General features: G+C 45.2%; 1 protein-coding gene across 1 annotated transcript in view; it reads right to left on the bottom strand.

Annotated features, from left to right (window-relative positions):
- Positions 1-16,201, bottom strand: part of GSAP (gamma-secretase activating protein) — a 764,805-nt gene that overhangs the window by 734,566 nt on the left and 14,038 nt on the right. The window contains exon 2 of the mRNA XM_086967359.1: positions 3,072-3,148. Coding sequence (XP_086823485.1) covers positions 3,072-3,148 — 77 coding nt within the window. The remainder of the gene's footprint in view (positions 1-3,071; positions 3,149-16,201) is intronic.

The following is a 16,201-nucleotide window of genomic DNA, read 5'->3' on the forward strand; positions in this document are numbered from 1 at the left end:
ACATTTTCCAAGCTCAAAACGTTATCAAGTATGCCTAACCTAGTATAGCACATTGATGCCCTGCTTCCACCTGTAAAATGACAAATTAGTCTCTTGTAGAACAGTTTCAGATGTGCAAGCCCTGGATGTCAAGAGCAGGGTATTTTCTCCCTCAGGGGTGTTGTTTACAATCAGTCAAAGGACTAAATGCCATACTGGATTTATTGAATACCCAGCTTTTGAGGAGGCTCCTAAATTATGTGTGGTGCGCTGCTTGAAAGCTTATGAGGAAATGTCCTCAGAGTTGAGACCTCCAGGGGAAAGGCAGCTTTTGATTGCTCTCAAAAACAACACAAGGTGGTTTCTGCTCCAACAATCGCACGATGGGTGCGACGGGTCATGCAAGAAGCGGGCATTAGTCTGCGGCAGCTTGGAGCCCATTCAGTAAGAGGAGCTATGGCTTCTAAAATCTTCACGCTAGGAGCTCGGTTAGAGGAGATCATGAACGTTGCCGACTGGTAGTCAGATTCTACCTTCAAACGGTTTTATTTCAAGCCTATTGTAGACATGGTGCCTTTGAACTAGCATAATCCGAAGCCTCCGGTCCTGACATAAAATGAAACATTTCCTAGCTATCGTAATGGAAAGTTTCAATTCTATTAAGAACTCGGAGACGAGGATTATCCCACCTGTGGACGCGGTCTGCCTTCACCCGCCGATTAAGGAGAAAGTACGATTTTATGTCCTTGTTTGGCATGCTGTCCAGGAGTTTCAACAGATAACTGATATCTGCAAATGTCTAGATTCTTAGTTGGTATCTTGTTCTTTGATCATGCATTCGAGCCGTTGTTTTCCTAGCCCTGATACTATCCTTTTCATTCTAGGAGGTGATTCTGGGAAACAGGAAGGTTGATTTCAGATGAAGATGGGTTTGGCTCGCGCTTCGAAAGAGGAAGGGCAGTGACGGATGGAGAGGCTATATTGGGATCATGACGCTGTGATTGGTTCATGGACTTTGGGACGTGTAGTCCCTTGTTTATTTCTTTTTTGACCAACATGTTCCCAAGGGTGTTTGGTAAATGTGGTCTATGGTTGAAGTTTTAAAATGGCAGCTGTTTGAAATAAAGCAAGGAAAGAATAGCATAATCCTCGCCTACAAGTCCTTAATAGAATTGAAAGATTCCATTACGATAGCTAGGACATTTTTCATTGCACACCATTGTCTGTGATTAAAACCATGGGCATGCCTTCACATGAACATTTTTTATTTAGAATATGAATTGAGTTAGGTGTTTTCACAAAATCAACTTCAACCCATTTTGATCTAAAATCTAAGAACAAAGCAAACTTTTTGTTGCAATGTGAGAAAGGACCTAAGATAGCAAATGCCACCTTATCCGAAGCATTCCGCGGAAAATTAACAGCTACCATGGGAGGATGCTTATCTGCTATGCAACATGTCGCATAATTCCTTACATTCTGCTCAATGTCCTGATCCATCTTTGGCCACTAGTATGTCTCATGTAACCTTTTCTTGTTTAAAGTAATTTCCAAATGCCCTGAATGAGCTAATTCTAAAACTTGCTGCTTAAAGAAACAGAAGGAACGAGCTTTTCACTTCTATAGATAATGTCATCATATAGTACAGACAGGGCTCTTGTCGAAATTTCTCAAGCAATCCTGGAGTATTTGGATGCTGGTGGCAGAGAGACTCTGATTTTATTAGACTTCTCTGTGGCCTTTGATACTGTGCCTCACTCCTTGTTAATGGCCCGCCTCTTGGATATTGGTATCTCTGGGTCTGCTTGGAACTGGCTTAAATAATTCCTTGAAGACAGATCACAGCAAGTCTGGCTTCCCCAGTCTTCATCTGCCCCTCAGAGGGTCACTACTTGAGTGCCTCAGGGCTCCACCTTGAGCCCCTTCCTCTTTAATATAAATGTCACCCCGCTAATTCATCTGGCGGTGGAGTCGGGCGCCAAGATCATCGCATATGCGGATACCAAGCTCCTCGTTACATGGAACAAAAACAACTCATCCCCGCTCGAGTTAGAACTTGCATTCAATGGCTCCTCTCTGCGCAGCTCAAGTGTAATGAGGACAAATCAGAGATCCTCTTGTTTGGGACCTTTCCTCCTCAGTTTAGGGAATCGCTCTGGCCGGCTGACTATCCACTGCTCAAAATCTCGGAATTTGGTGCAACGAAGATCTCCGGTTTTCCACACAGATCAAGAAGCTAGCGGGCAGTGTTTTGGCACCCTTAAATCACTCCCGAAATTTCTCCCCCACCTCCCTAGGGCAGCCAAGGAAATGGTTACCCTTGCCTTGATTCATTCGCGCATTGATTATGCGAAGGCTTTGTACAGTGGCCTGCCAGGGTACCAGTTGAAGAGACTACAGGCAATTCAGAATGCTGTAATCATCTGAATGTTCTGAATTTTATTTTTTTTGTAAGAGGAAAATAATTTTTTTTTAATAAGTATTTTAGTCAATCTATACAATGCTTGAACAAAAACATACAGGCTGCAGCATGTATAGTTTATCAACATAGTACATTACTACATTAAGTTCTTATTATCAACCACATTTCCGAATCTCCTACATCTACTACATAAGCTGATGAAAGCGAAGATAGTCCTCTAAAGGCTTCCAGTAGTCCCTGGGTTTGAACCCGGTGGGGAGTCCCCTCATATATATGTAATGTATCTTTGCAATACGCCATGTCTATTATCCACTGTTTGCCCTGCGGGGTTTTCCCGCTCCCCCGGGATATGGACACTCTTCGTTTAGAAGAGGACAAACATTTAGTGCACATATCAGCCTTAGCTATGACAGTGACATTGTAAAGGAAATAATTTTTGTTCAAACATAGCATTTAGCAAAATACCAAATGTTGTTTGGGGTGCTACCCATTCTTCTGTGACGACCAATGTACCTACGGGAAGGGATAAAGAATTACAACTTCTGACCTTTTCTATTGCCCCTTCAACTCCACACACTACTTTAGGTTGAAGGAGCTCCATACAGTACAACTGTAAAAATGTTAGATTGTCCATGAATTTGCAGATTTGGCCATGCAGTTAAGAACGTACCTTCCAAGTGTAAAGAATCTTGCCACTTCTTTCAACATTCACAACGTGTGGTATTTCTGAGTGGTTTTGTAAGGTATCTGAAATTATAAAAAACACAAACATCACTTTCCTGCAGTCATAAAAATGTACTATTTATATTCTACTGGTAGAAACATTTTAGTGTCACAAACTTACAACTAAAAAGGCACTGAAATAAACTAGACAAGAAAAATGCATACTATTAGCAATATAATTACTACCTCTTATGAAGTGCGTTAACATGGAGTTAAAATCAGCACTGAGCCATAATGATCTCCTAATTAATAGAATGGCTTGAAATTTGGACTCAGCCTAAATGTGATGGCATTCTTATTAGACCTAAAACTCCCCGTTTTTGGAACATATCATACATCTACAATGGTCACCCTTTTTGTATTCAAAAGGAATGTCGTTTTTTAGGTCGAGCAGACCTACATTCAATGCGTAAGCATTGAAGGTGTCTGCTTCAGACCTATTGTTACCCGTATTTAGGAATGAAGACACGAGACAGACGCGCGCTTTTGCAGTCAGTTTTGACCGCGGGAGCGCGTGTCTGAGCCGCGCTTGCACAGAGTAACTCACAGCCCCTGCTCACACACAGACACAGCCAGCCCCCACCCCTCTACATGCACGCACACACACACACACACACACACAGGCGCGCGCATGCAAACACAGGCACACACATACAGGCACACGGCACACAGCACCCCCCCCTTACCTCACCGGAGTCGGACTCGGGCTCGCACCATCTGCCAAGGGAGCCCCTAGAGCACTCAAGCTCCTCTGCCACTGTAGCAAGAAGCGGAGCTCTCCCCATAGGCATGGGGGCCCGCAGTCTCCCCGCTGGTCTTCACCCGGGCCCCCTCCTGGGACCCGGGACTTCATGCGGCACTTCTCTTCTCCGGGCTCGCGCTCAGCAAAACGAAACTGCAGAGTGGCGCGCATGCTCAGGCAGCCCCCGCCCTCCCACTCCTCATCGGCTGCAGGGTGCCGCTCGGCTGATTTTGGCTTGTTCAGAAATCTGCAGGCTGTGCTTGTTTTTTAATTGGTTTTGCTTCTCTAGTTTATTTTGTCACATAACTTTGAAATACTTATAACTAGTGCAGGTATTTCCCAGTGTGGTGCCTTTTTGTATTATATATTAATAACGTGGAGTCATCACACAAGCCTGCAGAGCCGCTTCCTCGAATACCCCGTTGCACATTTGATGGACAGCGCAACTAGTGCAGGTATTTCCCAGTGCGGTGCCTTTTTGTATTATATATTAATAACGTGGAGTCAACACACCAGCCTGCAGAGCCGCTTCCTCGAGTACCCCGTTGCACATTTGATGGACAGCGCCGATTAGTCTGCTGGAGTCCCGCCCCCGCCAGCGCAAGGGCACCGGAGGATTTTGGAATGTTCTGTGTGGTAGAGGCGTAAGCGAGATGCCCCGTGAGGAGGTCATGCTCTGCTGACTCGGCCCGTGGGAGCCTCCTCTCCCTCGGGTCCTGGCACCAGTCCTCTGCCCCCCTCTGCCCTGGAATGCAGAATGTCCGGGAGGTGGGAGCCGAAGGCGTGCAGCCCGTCGGACAGCCCCTCTCCCCCTCAGCGCCGAGAAGCCTCGTGTGTTTACAGTGAGCGCTTCACTGCTCGCGCATTATGTTAGGAACAAAAATAGTGCACAATGGGTGGGACGGGCTGTACAAAGCTCTACTGATAACGCACATTATTTATATTGGGAATTACGTATCTCAAAGAAAGAGAGAGGATTATGTTTCTTAAATAACCCGGGTGCAAACCAAATAGCTCCTTAGCTCTGAGGTTATGGTAAACAAATGCACCTCAGTGGCCATGAACGTTAACTCTATAAAAGCAATAATGGACGCTAAGGGTGGGAGCCCGAAGTATTCCTCTGAGGTTTAGCAGGGCATGTCCACTCAGCTGTCATGTATTCAGCAGCGTGTAGAAAACTCAAGTGTAGAGACATATTTTAGACATACTTTAGACAGCCAAACACAGGAACCGCTTAAACAGACTATTACTGTTTGTTTTCTGCATCCTCTCTGGCCTAAGGTTAATTCGCAGTCTAGAGCGGTCGCGCTCCCTCACGCACTTCCTTGATGATCAATTGATCTATCACAGTTCAGAAGTAGTGTCCTCCTTCTTATTAATTTTTTTTCTTGATATGCCTTGTATATTGAGTTTGATTATGTAAACATACAGTAGGTTCATACTTCTAAATTGATAGGTGATAACTGTCATGTTAAAACCAGTTGTTTATTTATATCTATTGCGTAAAATATATGCACTCTCTTTTTTTAAAGTTACAGTTTCCCATATATGTATAAATTAATTAATGAATTTCTTCTGACTTCACTGCAATATTTATTGGAAAGGGAATTACATCGCTATGGATACTGTTTTGGGGGGACCATATAATTACACTCCACATAATTACACTGCGCACAATGCAACATACACTCCAAATCCCACTCAGTGCCACATAATTACACCCCACATAATTACACTACGCTCAATGCAACATACACTCCAAATACCACTCAGTGCCACATAATTACACGCCACATAATTACACTGAGCTCAATGCAACATACACTCCAAATCCCACTAAGTGCCACATAATTACACAGCACTCAATGCAACATACACTCCAAATACCACTCAGTGCCGTAGAATTGCACGCCACATAATTACACTGCACTCAATGCAACATACTCCAAATCCCACTCAGTGCCACATAATTACACGGCACATAATTACACTGCACTCAATGCAACATACTCCAAATCCCACTCAGTGCCACATAATTACACGGCACAAAATTACACTGCACTCAATGCAACATACTCCAAATCCCACTCAGTGCCTCACTCTATCTATGTATTGCCCTCACTCTATCTATCGCCCTCCCTCTATCTATCTATCGCCTTCCCTCTATTTATCTATCGCCCTCCCTCTATCTATCGCACTCACTATCTATCTATCGCACTCACTATCTATCTATCGCACTCAGTCTATCTATCGCATCACCACACCATCACTCAGCACCACCACAGCATCACTTAGGGGCACCACAACACCATAATGCACTACCACAGCATCATTGAACGCCACAGCATCACTCGTCACCACCACAACATCACTCAGCCCCACCACAGCATCAATCTGTGCAACCATTCAACAACAACTAGTTCAAATATGTTCTCAGTGGTTCAAGCTTTATTACCAATGCCACAAAAAGATGTTAATATTTCACTTTTGTTCTTGGATTTTCGTCATAATAAAATACAATGAACAAAATCTTCACAAAAGTTATTTACAAAAGTTTAAGCTATTGCCATTATAATAAATTACAATAACTTTTTTTAAGTATTAATTATTTAAAAAATTACAAGCCATTGTTATTTGTAATATCAATAAATCTAAGTCATGTAAATACAACACATATTGCGTTATAAATGCTATAGGTGTCACATTTGCGAAAGTTAAAACTATTGGCATTGTAAATGACAAAGCTATTAATTTCGCTATTTTCAAAACCAACACATACATAAAAAAATTGTCATTGACAATACCAATAGCTCCAAATTTCCTAATGCAAGACCTATTGCATTGCAAATGCTTGTTTAAGTATTGGTTCTATGTTCTTTATCAATCCCTCCATTACCAATGTGGCTTTGTTTGCGCTGTACAAATATGTTCAATACATAAATGGCTGGCATAATCTGTCATTGAAATGTTTGCAAAGCATAAAGAATTGTTGTCCTTGTACACTACTGTGAACAGTGTTTAAGCACTAATCATCAGATTATACTAGGATGCAACTTTTTGTAAATATGCACTGTTTAAGAGTAGATGAAACCCTGGGGACAACACTTTCTCTGGACTTCTGTACAATCTTCAGCTTTTGACTAACGGAGACACAAATTAGAAGGAAAGGGTCAGGCACAACAAGACAACCTATATCACTTTAGCAACCAACCGGAAGGCAACTGGAAATAAGGGCTGCTAATTTTGTATTTTATTTTAATCACAGCTTCCCCGAGGAATGGAATGCAGCAAAATCTCTATTTGGGGCAAGACCATGAGCTGTGCTTTATGTTTCCACAAAACTTCTCTTTATTTACTTTGCTCATAAAACAGATGGTCATCAGCTCAATGCACACAAGTGGAGAGTTGCAGGTGTGATTGCATCTGTGCGATACATGCATGATACATAAGGCTAGTTCACTGAAAAGGAATGCTGATTTGCTTTGTCTTAGTCTCATTTGAATGTCCTACCTGATTGTAAGGCCTTTTGAGGAATTTTCTTGTGGTGTGCTCACCAACTTGTAGGTTACGCTTGCGTTGTGCATGTGAAATCTCTTGCAATTAAAAAGAAAAAATATTGTAAAAAGGAGCTTACAGCTCACCCTTACATTCCATTTGTTCATCTTCTTTGCACTCCTTTTTTCCTTACTTTCTGTTGGTTGCATCATGCTATTTACTGTTGGGTTCGGGTATCTCTTTGGGTGTTTATTTTATCAGTGAAGGCTGGAACAAGTACTCCTTCCACGGAATTTTTCATCCGCATTTTTTTTAGGTTTCGCCTCGTCGAAAGCTGCGCAGTGCGCAGCTTTTCGGCGCAGGCGAAATCTAATGTTACAACAGTGTGGCCTTCGTTCCGCCTCTCTCTTCCATTGGCTAGCTCCATAAATGGAGGCTAGCCATTGGAAGAGAGAACTGTCCGTCATTTCCCGAGGCTATTGGTGGGCGTTCCGCCGATTCTTTCCCTCTCCGCAACGTCATGAAGACTTGGCCACTGTGCGCGTGTACTTTTTTTTTTTTTCCCCGATGTTGGTGTTCTTTGTTAGTCTTGTTCCCTGTCCCGCTGGCTGTTTGCTGACCCCCCTCCCGCTGTCTGTGTACCGTTAACCCGCCCCCCTCCCTCTGTCCGTATGCCCGTTCACCCGCCCCCCCTCCCGCTGTCCGTGAGCCCGTTACCCCGCCCCCTCCCGCTGTCCGTGTGCCCGCCCCCCTCCCGCTGTCCGTCTGATCCCCCCCTCCCGCTGTTCGTGTGATCCCCCCCCCCGCTGTCCGTGTGCCCATCCCCCCCTCCCACTGTCCGTGTGCCCGTATGGAGGTGACTTCACGTGTGTGGAGAGGGATTCGGTGTTGTCGCGGCGCCCGCTCCACGCTTCTGTGACGCATCTGTACACACGAGCGGAGCACAGCACGGCTCTGCGGTGAGAATGTGTGTACAGAGCGGTGCACACATCCTCTGGCCCCAAACAACGGTGCAGACACCCTCGGGCACTGTGCTGGAGTGAATGTGTTTACAGAGCGGTTCACACAGCCACTGGCTCTGCCCTAGCATGAATAGGTTTTTTGAGGGGTGCACACAACCAGTGGCTCTGTGCTAGCGTGAATGTGTTTTTAGAGGTGCGCACCAAGCCGTGCTTTTTAGAGGGGTGCACACACACTCGGGCTCTGTGCTGGAGTGAAAGTGTATTTAGAGGGTTGCACCGAACCACTGGCTCTGCGCTAGAATTAATGTATTTTCAGATGGGAGAACAAAGCCTTGGGCTCTGCCCCAGAGTAAATGTGCTTTTGAGAGGGGTGCACACAACCAGTGGCCATGCGCTAGCCTGAATGTGTTTACAGAGCGGTGCACACACCCTCGGGCTCTGTGCTGGAGTAAATGTGTTTAGAGGGTTGCACACAACCAGTGGCAATGCACTAGCCTGAATGTGTTTAGAGAGCTGTGCCCACCACCAGTGGCCCTGCGCTAAACTAAATGTGTTTACAGAGCGGTGCACACACCCTCGGGCCTTGCGCTGCAGTGAATGTGTTTACAGAGGGGTGCACACATGGTCTCCGCGCTAGCGTGAATGCTTTTAGAGAGGGGTGCACACTGCAGCCTCTGGGTATGTGCTCGCGTAAATGTGTTTTGGGAGGATCACGCACAGCCTGGGTCTCTGTGCAGCACACCACTTGTCTCGTTGCTTCTTTTGATGTATCTATGTAGATTGCTGCGCACAAACACTGGCTCTAGCTTCTGTGAACGGCCCGCAGAGACGCAGCGCAGCCATTCTCGTGACTTAAGGGCTGGAACGGCCGACTCTCAAGCTGGGGATCCGCGTTCGAGTCTTGAAAGCCTCGACATCCTGTGTTTCTGGACAAATCATTTTATCTACCCCTGCCTAAAAATGAATGGGTCCGTCCGTAATGCAACTGATGCTCGCGTACAGCGCACTGATACTTTCGGCTCGAATTTGCGCTATATAAAACGGCAAAATAATCACAATGTGTACTCGTGTGCATAGTACAACCCTGCTCACCGGTTTTGTGGATGTCCACGATGACATGTCCGGCAGGTTTTCTATGTCTGCATTTTGCTCACACATAGATATGCCTCTTTCGTCTGCACCAACCTATCAACGGTGTGTGGTCATTTCTACATCACCTCGAACAACACCCCTCCCGAGTGTCATCTACCACGACCCCCTAAGCCCCTTTCACCCATCCCTTCACTCTTGTCTCGGCTCTATACTTGCCGAACCTTCATTCCAAGACGCCTTCCAGTTACCCCAATCTCTCAGTCCACCTCCCCTTCATTTCACTCAGCCATTCTTCCCTCTGCAGCCAGCTTGTCCGGCCCCCTTCCTTCAGCTCTCCTGCCGTTTCTTATCTTCATATCCTCCCTCGTCTCCCCCTTCCATTCCGGCCCCTTTCCTTCGTACCCACTTCCTACGACCCTCCCTATCCCTACACCCAATAACTCTATCCCTCCCTCGTCCTTGTATACCACGACCACCATCCGTCCTTGGCGCCCACCCCCCTCCCTACGACCCCCTCGTCCCTCCTTCACCCCATCTCTTTTTGCCCGCCATCCCTCATTCCCTTTGTCCCTCCACCCAGATCCCCTCACAGCTTGCCCTGTGCGGCGATATCTTATTGTGTAATTGTAATGCTGTCACATACCTCTGCGAGTATATAATCTATGATACATAACTGTAGTTGTACCGTCCGGTAATCCATTGTGTTGGTGCCTGAAGTTGTCACATGCTTTGGGGAGAATAACGCTGAGGGGCTTACTTACAGGCCCCTTCCACCGCCAGTGCGTCACTTTTAAACATGGACAAAAGTGACGTAGGGGCGGCGCAAGGGAGCTTGTAATTAAGACGCCACACAGCAGCCACGTTATTAAACCCAGTCGGCAGTGTGTTTGAGTCTTCTTAAAACACTGAAAAATGAAATTATGTCATTTACTTGGTTCTATTGTAAAGCGGTCTGACAACTTTGGGTAAAGTTTACGCTATATAAAACTGCATTAAGTAAAATAAATACTTGCACCCATTCACAGCATAATCTGAAAAAGTGTGGGCAGAAAGCGAGGTGGGGAGCTAGAAGGGGGAAGGAAGAGAGAGAATCGGGTGCTAGAAAAACTCGAGGAAGATTACTTCATATAATTTTTTACACATCGTTTTACTTTATTTTAATTGTAACGGATCTTTGTGCAGAGTGCAGAGTGCAGAGTGAGTGTGTAGAGTGCAGAGTGCAGAGTAGTAGGTGCAGAGTGCAGAGTAGTGAGTGCAGAGTGCAGAGTAGAGAGTGTGCAGAGTAGTGAGTGCACAGTAGTGAGTGTGCAGACTAGTGAGTGCAGAGTGTGAGTGCAGAGTGCAAAGTGAGTGTGCAAAGTAGAGAGTGCAGAGTAGAGAGTGCAGAGTGTGAGTGCATGCAGAGTGTGAGTGCAGAGTGTGAGTGCAGAGTGCAAAGTGAGTGTGCAGAGTAGAGAGTGCAGAGTAGAGAGTGGTGAATGCAGAGTGCAGAGTCCAGAATAGTGAGTGCAGAGTGACTAGGGAGTGCAGAGTGACTAGGGAGTGCAGAGTGACTAGGGAGTGCAGAGTGACTAGGGAGTGCTAGGGAGTACAGAGTGACTAGGGAGTGCAGAGTGACTAGGAAGTGCTAGGGAGTGCAGAGTGACTGCAGAGTGCTAGGGAGTGCTATGGAGTACAGAGTGACTGCAGAGTGCCAGGGAGTGCAGAGTGACTGCAGAGTGCTAGGGAGTGCAGAGTGACTGCAGAGTGCTAGGGAGTGTAGAGTGACTGCAGAGTGCTAGGGAGTGTAGAGTGACTGCAGAGTCCTCGGGAGAGCCAGGGACTGCTAGGGAGTGCAGAGTGACTAGGGAGTGCAGAGTGACTAGGGAGTGCAGAGTGACTAGGGAGTGCTAGGGAGTACAGAGTGACTAGGGAGTACAGAGTGACTAGGGAGTGCTAGGGAGTGCAGAGTGACTAGGGAGTGCTAGGGAGTGCAGAGTGACTGCAGAGTGCTAGGGAGTGCAGAGTGACTGCAGAGTGCTAGGGAGTGCAGAGTGACTGCAGAGTCCTCGGGAGAGCTAGGGAGTGCTAGGGAGTGCAGAGTGACTAAGGAGTGCTAGGGAGTGCAGAGTGACTAGGGAGTGCAGAGTGACTAGGGACTGCTAGGGAGTGCAGAGTGCTAGGGAGTGCAGAGTGACTAGGGAGTGCTAGGGAGTGCAGAGTGACTAGGGAGAGCTAGGGAGTGCAGAGTGACTAGGGAGTGCTAGGGACTGCAGAGTGACTGCAGAGTGCTAGGGTGTGCTAGGGAGTGCAGAGTGACTGCAGAGTGCTAGGGAGTGCAGAGTGACTGCAGAGTGCTAGGGAGTGCTAGAGTGCAGAGTGCTAGGGAGTGCAGAGTGACTGCAGAGTGCTAGGGAGTGCTAGAGTGCAGAGTGACTGCAGAGTGCTAGGGAGTGCTAGGGACTGCAGAGTGCTAGGGAGTGCTAGGGACTGCTAGCGAGTGCTAGGGACTGCAGAGTGACTAGGGAGTGCTAGGGAGTGCAGAATGCTAGGGAGTGCAGAGTGACTAGGGAGTGCTAGGGAGTGCAGTGTGACTGCAGAGATTAAGCTAATGGCAATGTAAATGACAATGCCATTTATTTATCTGTTTTCAAAACCAACACATAAATACAAATGTTGTCATTTACAATGCCAATAGCTCTAACTTTTCCAAAGGCGAAACCATTGCATTGTAAATGCTTGTTCTTTCATGGATCTACTTTTTTCTTGGAGATCAATCGTGTTTGGCGACTGCATGTTATTTGTGCAGCTGTGTTTCCCATAAACAAGAAAATAAACATCATAAAAATGTAAAAGTCAAGTATGCATAACCCTTTCTACTCAGAAAGTAAAAATACTCACTTGGACTTTTTGTACTCAGAAGTGAAGGCCTTCAGATTAAAGCCTGGATAACAGGGCTAGCTCAGATAGAGATTAGAGGCCTCAATCCAGTTTGTGCAGTTGCGGGCAAGCTATTAGCCTTTTCTTTATAAGAAGTGCTGTACCCCGTGTATCTGCCAGAAATGTTTATTTTTTAATTTCCATGTTGCAAAAAGATCACCAAGCTGCCCCTTAGGTGGACAGTGACACGAAGCATGCATTGTTTGTTCTTTATTATTTTATAGGGTGATAGTTGTATTTGTACATCCACAGTCCAGGCACAAAAACATGGTTGCATAAGAGTGAGTGTCTATGTTAGAAGCAAAAAGGAGGTAACGGTTGCCACTGACGCTGGATTGGTACTTTTGGTGCAGGAATGGGTGATGAACTAATTTAACTCGACAATGTGTAGCAAATCTCGCGTGAGTGTGCCCTGGACCAGCCAAAGGTTTAAGAGCGGGTGAGTGATAAGCCAGCATCTGAAGGTCAAGGGACACCTGGGCTATGAACAGAAGTTGACGGGCAGTGTTTTCTGCTCTGGGGGACTTTGACCTGCAATGTTACATTTGTATAAATGAATATCGAGCCCCAAAATATCACGGAACAAGAATATCTAAGACAGAATATCAGGGGACAAAACGCTGAAAGGTAAGTGCATATAGAGTAAGTGTAGATTTTCTATTCCTAACTCCACACCTACATACCTTGATAATACATGTTTTGCATAGGTACATAGATGTGGAGTTAGGTATAGAAAATCTACATTTGCCTACTGATTGTTTTTGGTATATTTTCCTTGATAGTGTGCCCCTGCAGTCAATATTCACCCAATGTTATATCCTCCTTTGGTTCTCCAAATAGTTACGGAATGTTTATCGATGACTGTTTTAGGTTGCTGGAGTGGACTGTGAACCCTCGAGAATATGGTTTCATTTTGCTGCAGAGGAACAAGAGATGGCCCAGCAAGGTTTATTTCAAATAGATAATCCTGGTCTAGATGTTAAAACCATCACAAGATGCCACATTAGGCATTTTGGTGGTTCCATGTTGAGGGGATCTGAATCGTCAAAATGAGAGATAACATAAATCTGGCAACCACAGGGTAAACGGTGAGAACTACAGAGTGAATGTTTGTATGTAAAACTTGTACAGTGCGAACCTGGCCCAAAGCAGTGGCTCATTGAACACAGTCAAAAGCAAAGATGCAGTCAACAACTGTTTGAAAGGGTAGCTAGGTTTTGAGACCAAAAGCGGGCTGTTACTTCATCACGATGTTGTTTAATTAAAGTGACGTGGTGGTACACATGGGTGTCATTAGTGTAGGAGTGATTAATAGGTTGGGGTGTCCAGTGATCTTGAGATGGATTTGTTCAGTGTACATTGAAGCAGTTGTGGACCATGGGATCCCTGGGGGTATCCAAAGTAGATCTGTTTTGAGTTCAACAAGAGTATTAAGAGTTGAACAGTTTGAAAGACAGGAAGCAAACAATGGGAAACAGCAAACGATGGCTCGTGTTCTTTAGTGAAGGCATTCAGAAGAATTCTCTTAGGCTAAAATAACATAAACGGTCCTCCAGTACATACCGCCAAAACCAATAGGGAAACATGTTTTTTTCCTCAGAGGCTTTGACTGCATTCCCCAACACTTTTCACATTGGAGTTTTTGTTATTCCTAATGCTAATCCTAAACTTAATTATAATACTGCTAAAACCTACATTTACAAGGACTTTAACCCTAAAGCTAACTCTAAATGTAACTAGAAAACCTAACATTACCCTGATAATAAACCTAACCCCAACTGAAATGCTACCTCCTAACCATAACCCACATCCTAACACCAACACTACTATTTCTTCCCTCATCCTATTGCTTACTCTATTTGCAATTTTTTTCTTAACCTCAAAACTCCACCAGAGTCAATGTGTGGATGTTGTGATGCAAATGTAGTGATATCCTACATGGTCACTTTTGCCAATGTCATGGCTTCCACGAATGAGTATATTAATGCAATAAATTGGATGTTGTGACAGTGCACCAATAGGGTAAGTCTTCCTTGAATACAATCAATGGTTACGTATTTTCCCCTATTCCATAAAGACTGGTCACATTCTACACCCAATGAGAAGTCATCATTAACCACCAGAAAAAATATACGTCTGATGCTCAGTGGAAAACTTTTCTATAAACACACCACACTGCTCTCCCGTTGTCTTGAACCTGAATAAAGTGATGGTATAATGTGTAGCTCTCTATTGCACGCTATAAGCTGCACTATGCCTATAGATCAGCGCTAAACTACTGCTCGATGGGATGTGCCATGTGATGCTACAAAACCTCACTTAAGAATAACAGAAAAATATGCTTCTATTGCTAAGTCTATGTGAAGCAACCAAATAAACAACAAACCTGCCTTCCTGCTAATGCCCCCCACCAAGCAATGAAGGAGGCTGAGGGACAGTAAATTGCAGTTGGGGACCGTTCACACATCAGGCACCATCTCTGTGGTATTTTACCACGTGGGGGAGTAATCACTGTTTCAATCCCCATCCAAGTCATGTGAAGTGTACCACTGTTTTGATTTTAGTCATGTATTTTAGCACATGTTGCTATGGTAACGGTTGCACCTGAATCCATTTTACATTCATGTATTTTCAAATTTTGTTTTAACTTTTAAGTAGGTAGGCGACTTACAATTTTTCTGCAGCGGAGATATTTTTTATTCCCTGCCTCTCCCTACATTTCTGAACCTGCATTGCTCTGTATTGAGCATTTCTTGCCTGTTGAATCTTTTTGTTTTATGCTTATTTTGTTCCTTCTGTTTGTGCCTACTGTTTGTACATATTGTGCACATTTACTTTTAAAATTCTGTGGAGGAGCTGAGATGGGCAGTTCTGAATACTAAATGGAACGTGGATGGCCTTATGGTTTTTTGTAGATTTCAGAAGTATTACTCAATGAGTCTTTATATCTTCTATTTTCCTTTTAATGGCTAGTCTGTTAACTGGGAATTAACAGTTCTTTGAGTAGAAATTTTCAATCTACAATTGTGGAAAAGGTTATTTAATGAACTACCATTGCCAACAAAAAATAATACATAATAGGGTGCAGTTTGATGTGTGTGTGTGCGCGGCTCTGTCTGTGTGTGTGCGCGGCTCTGTGTCCGCGAATACTCTCTACTACTCTCTAATGCTCACCTATTGCCATTGTAAATGACAATACCATTTATTTATGGGTTTTTTTTTAATGAAAAAAAATGTCATGAGCAATGCCAATAGCTCTACCTTCAATAATGCCGAGACCATTGCCGCATTGGACCAAAGACTAAAAGAAGAGACCCCTTCCAGGCAAGGGCCGTGATTGAGGTTAATGACAGTTCTAGCAGCCTGGGTCGCCTCGCAAGCGTAGACTGCCTGGAGACAGTGACAGTCAGCGGCTGGGGCTCCTGGGCAGTGAGAGGAGGCTGCTTGTAGGCAAGAGAAGTCAGTGCAAGCAAACCAGTGGACGGAGTCTTTTCAGGAGCTGGGACAGGGAGAAGAGTCTGCTTGCAGGCAGGGGCGGTAAGTGTAGGCAGGGACAATGGGTGCAAGCAGCCAGAGGACTGGGCTTCTCTGGAGTAGGGGCAGAGAGAGGGGAGACTCCTTACAAGCCGAGGCAGTGAGTGAAGGTACGGACAGTTAGTGCAAGAGCCTGGGTCGCCTCCAGGGCAGTAACAGAAAACTATCTGGAGACAGGGGGTAGTTAGTGGCTGGGCTGGGCCCAGGGGATCGGTCTTCCCCATCGCAATTTTATTTATTTATGTTTTGAGTGGCTTTGTGTGTGTGGCTCTGTGTGGGTGTAAAAGTAACAGGTCATGCATTTGCGAGCGATTAAGCTATTGGCATTGTAAA

The sequence above is a fragment of the Lissotriton vulgaris genome, chromosome 1_1 (genome assembly GCF_964263255.1).
Source record: "Lissotriton vulgaris chromosome 1_1, aLisVul1.2, whole genome shotgun sequence".
NCBI classification, from domain to species: domain Eukaryota; kingdom Metazoa; phylum Chordata; class Amphibia; order Caudata; family Salamandridae; genus Lissotriton; species Lissotriton vulgaris.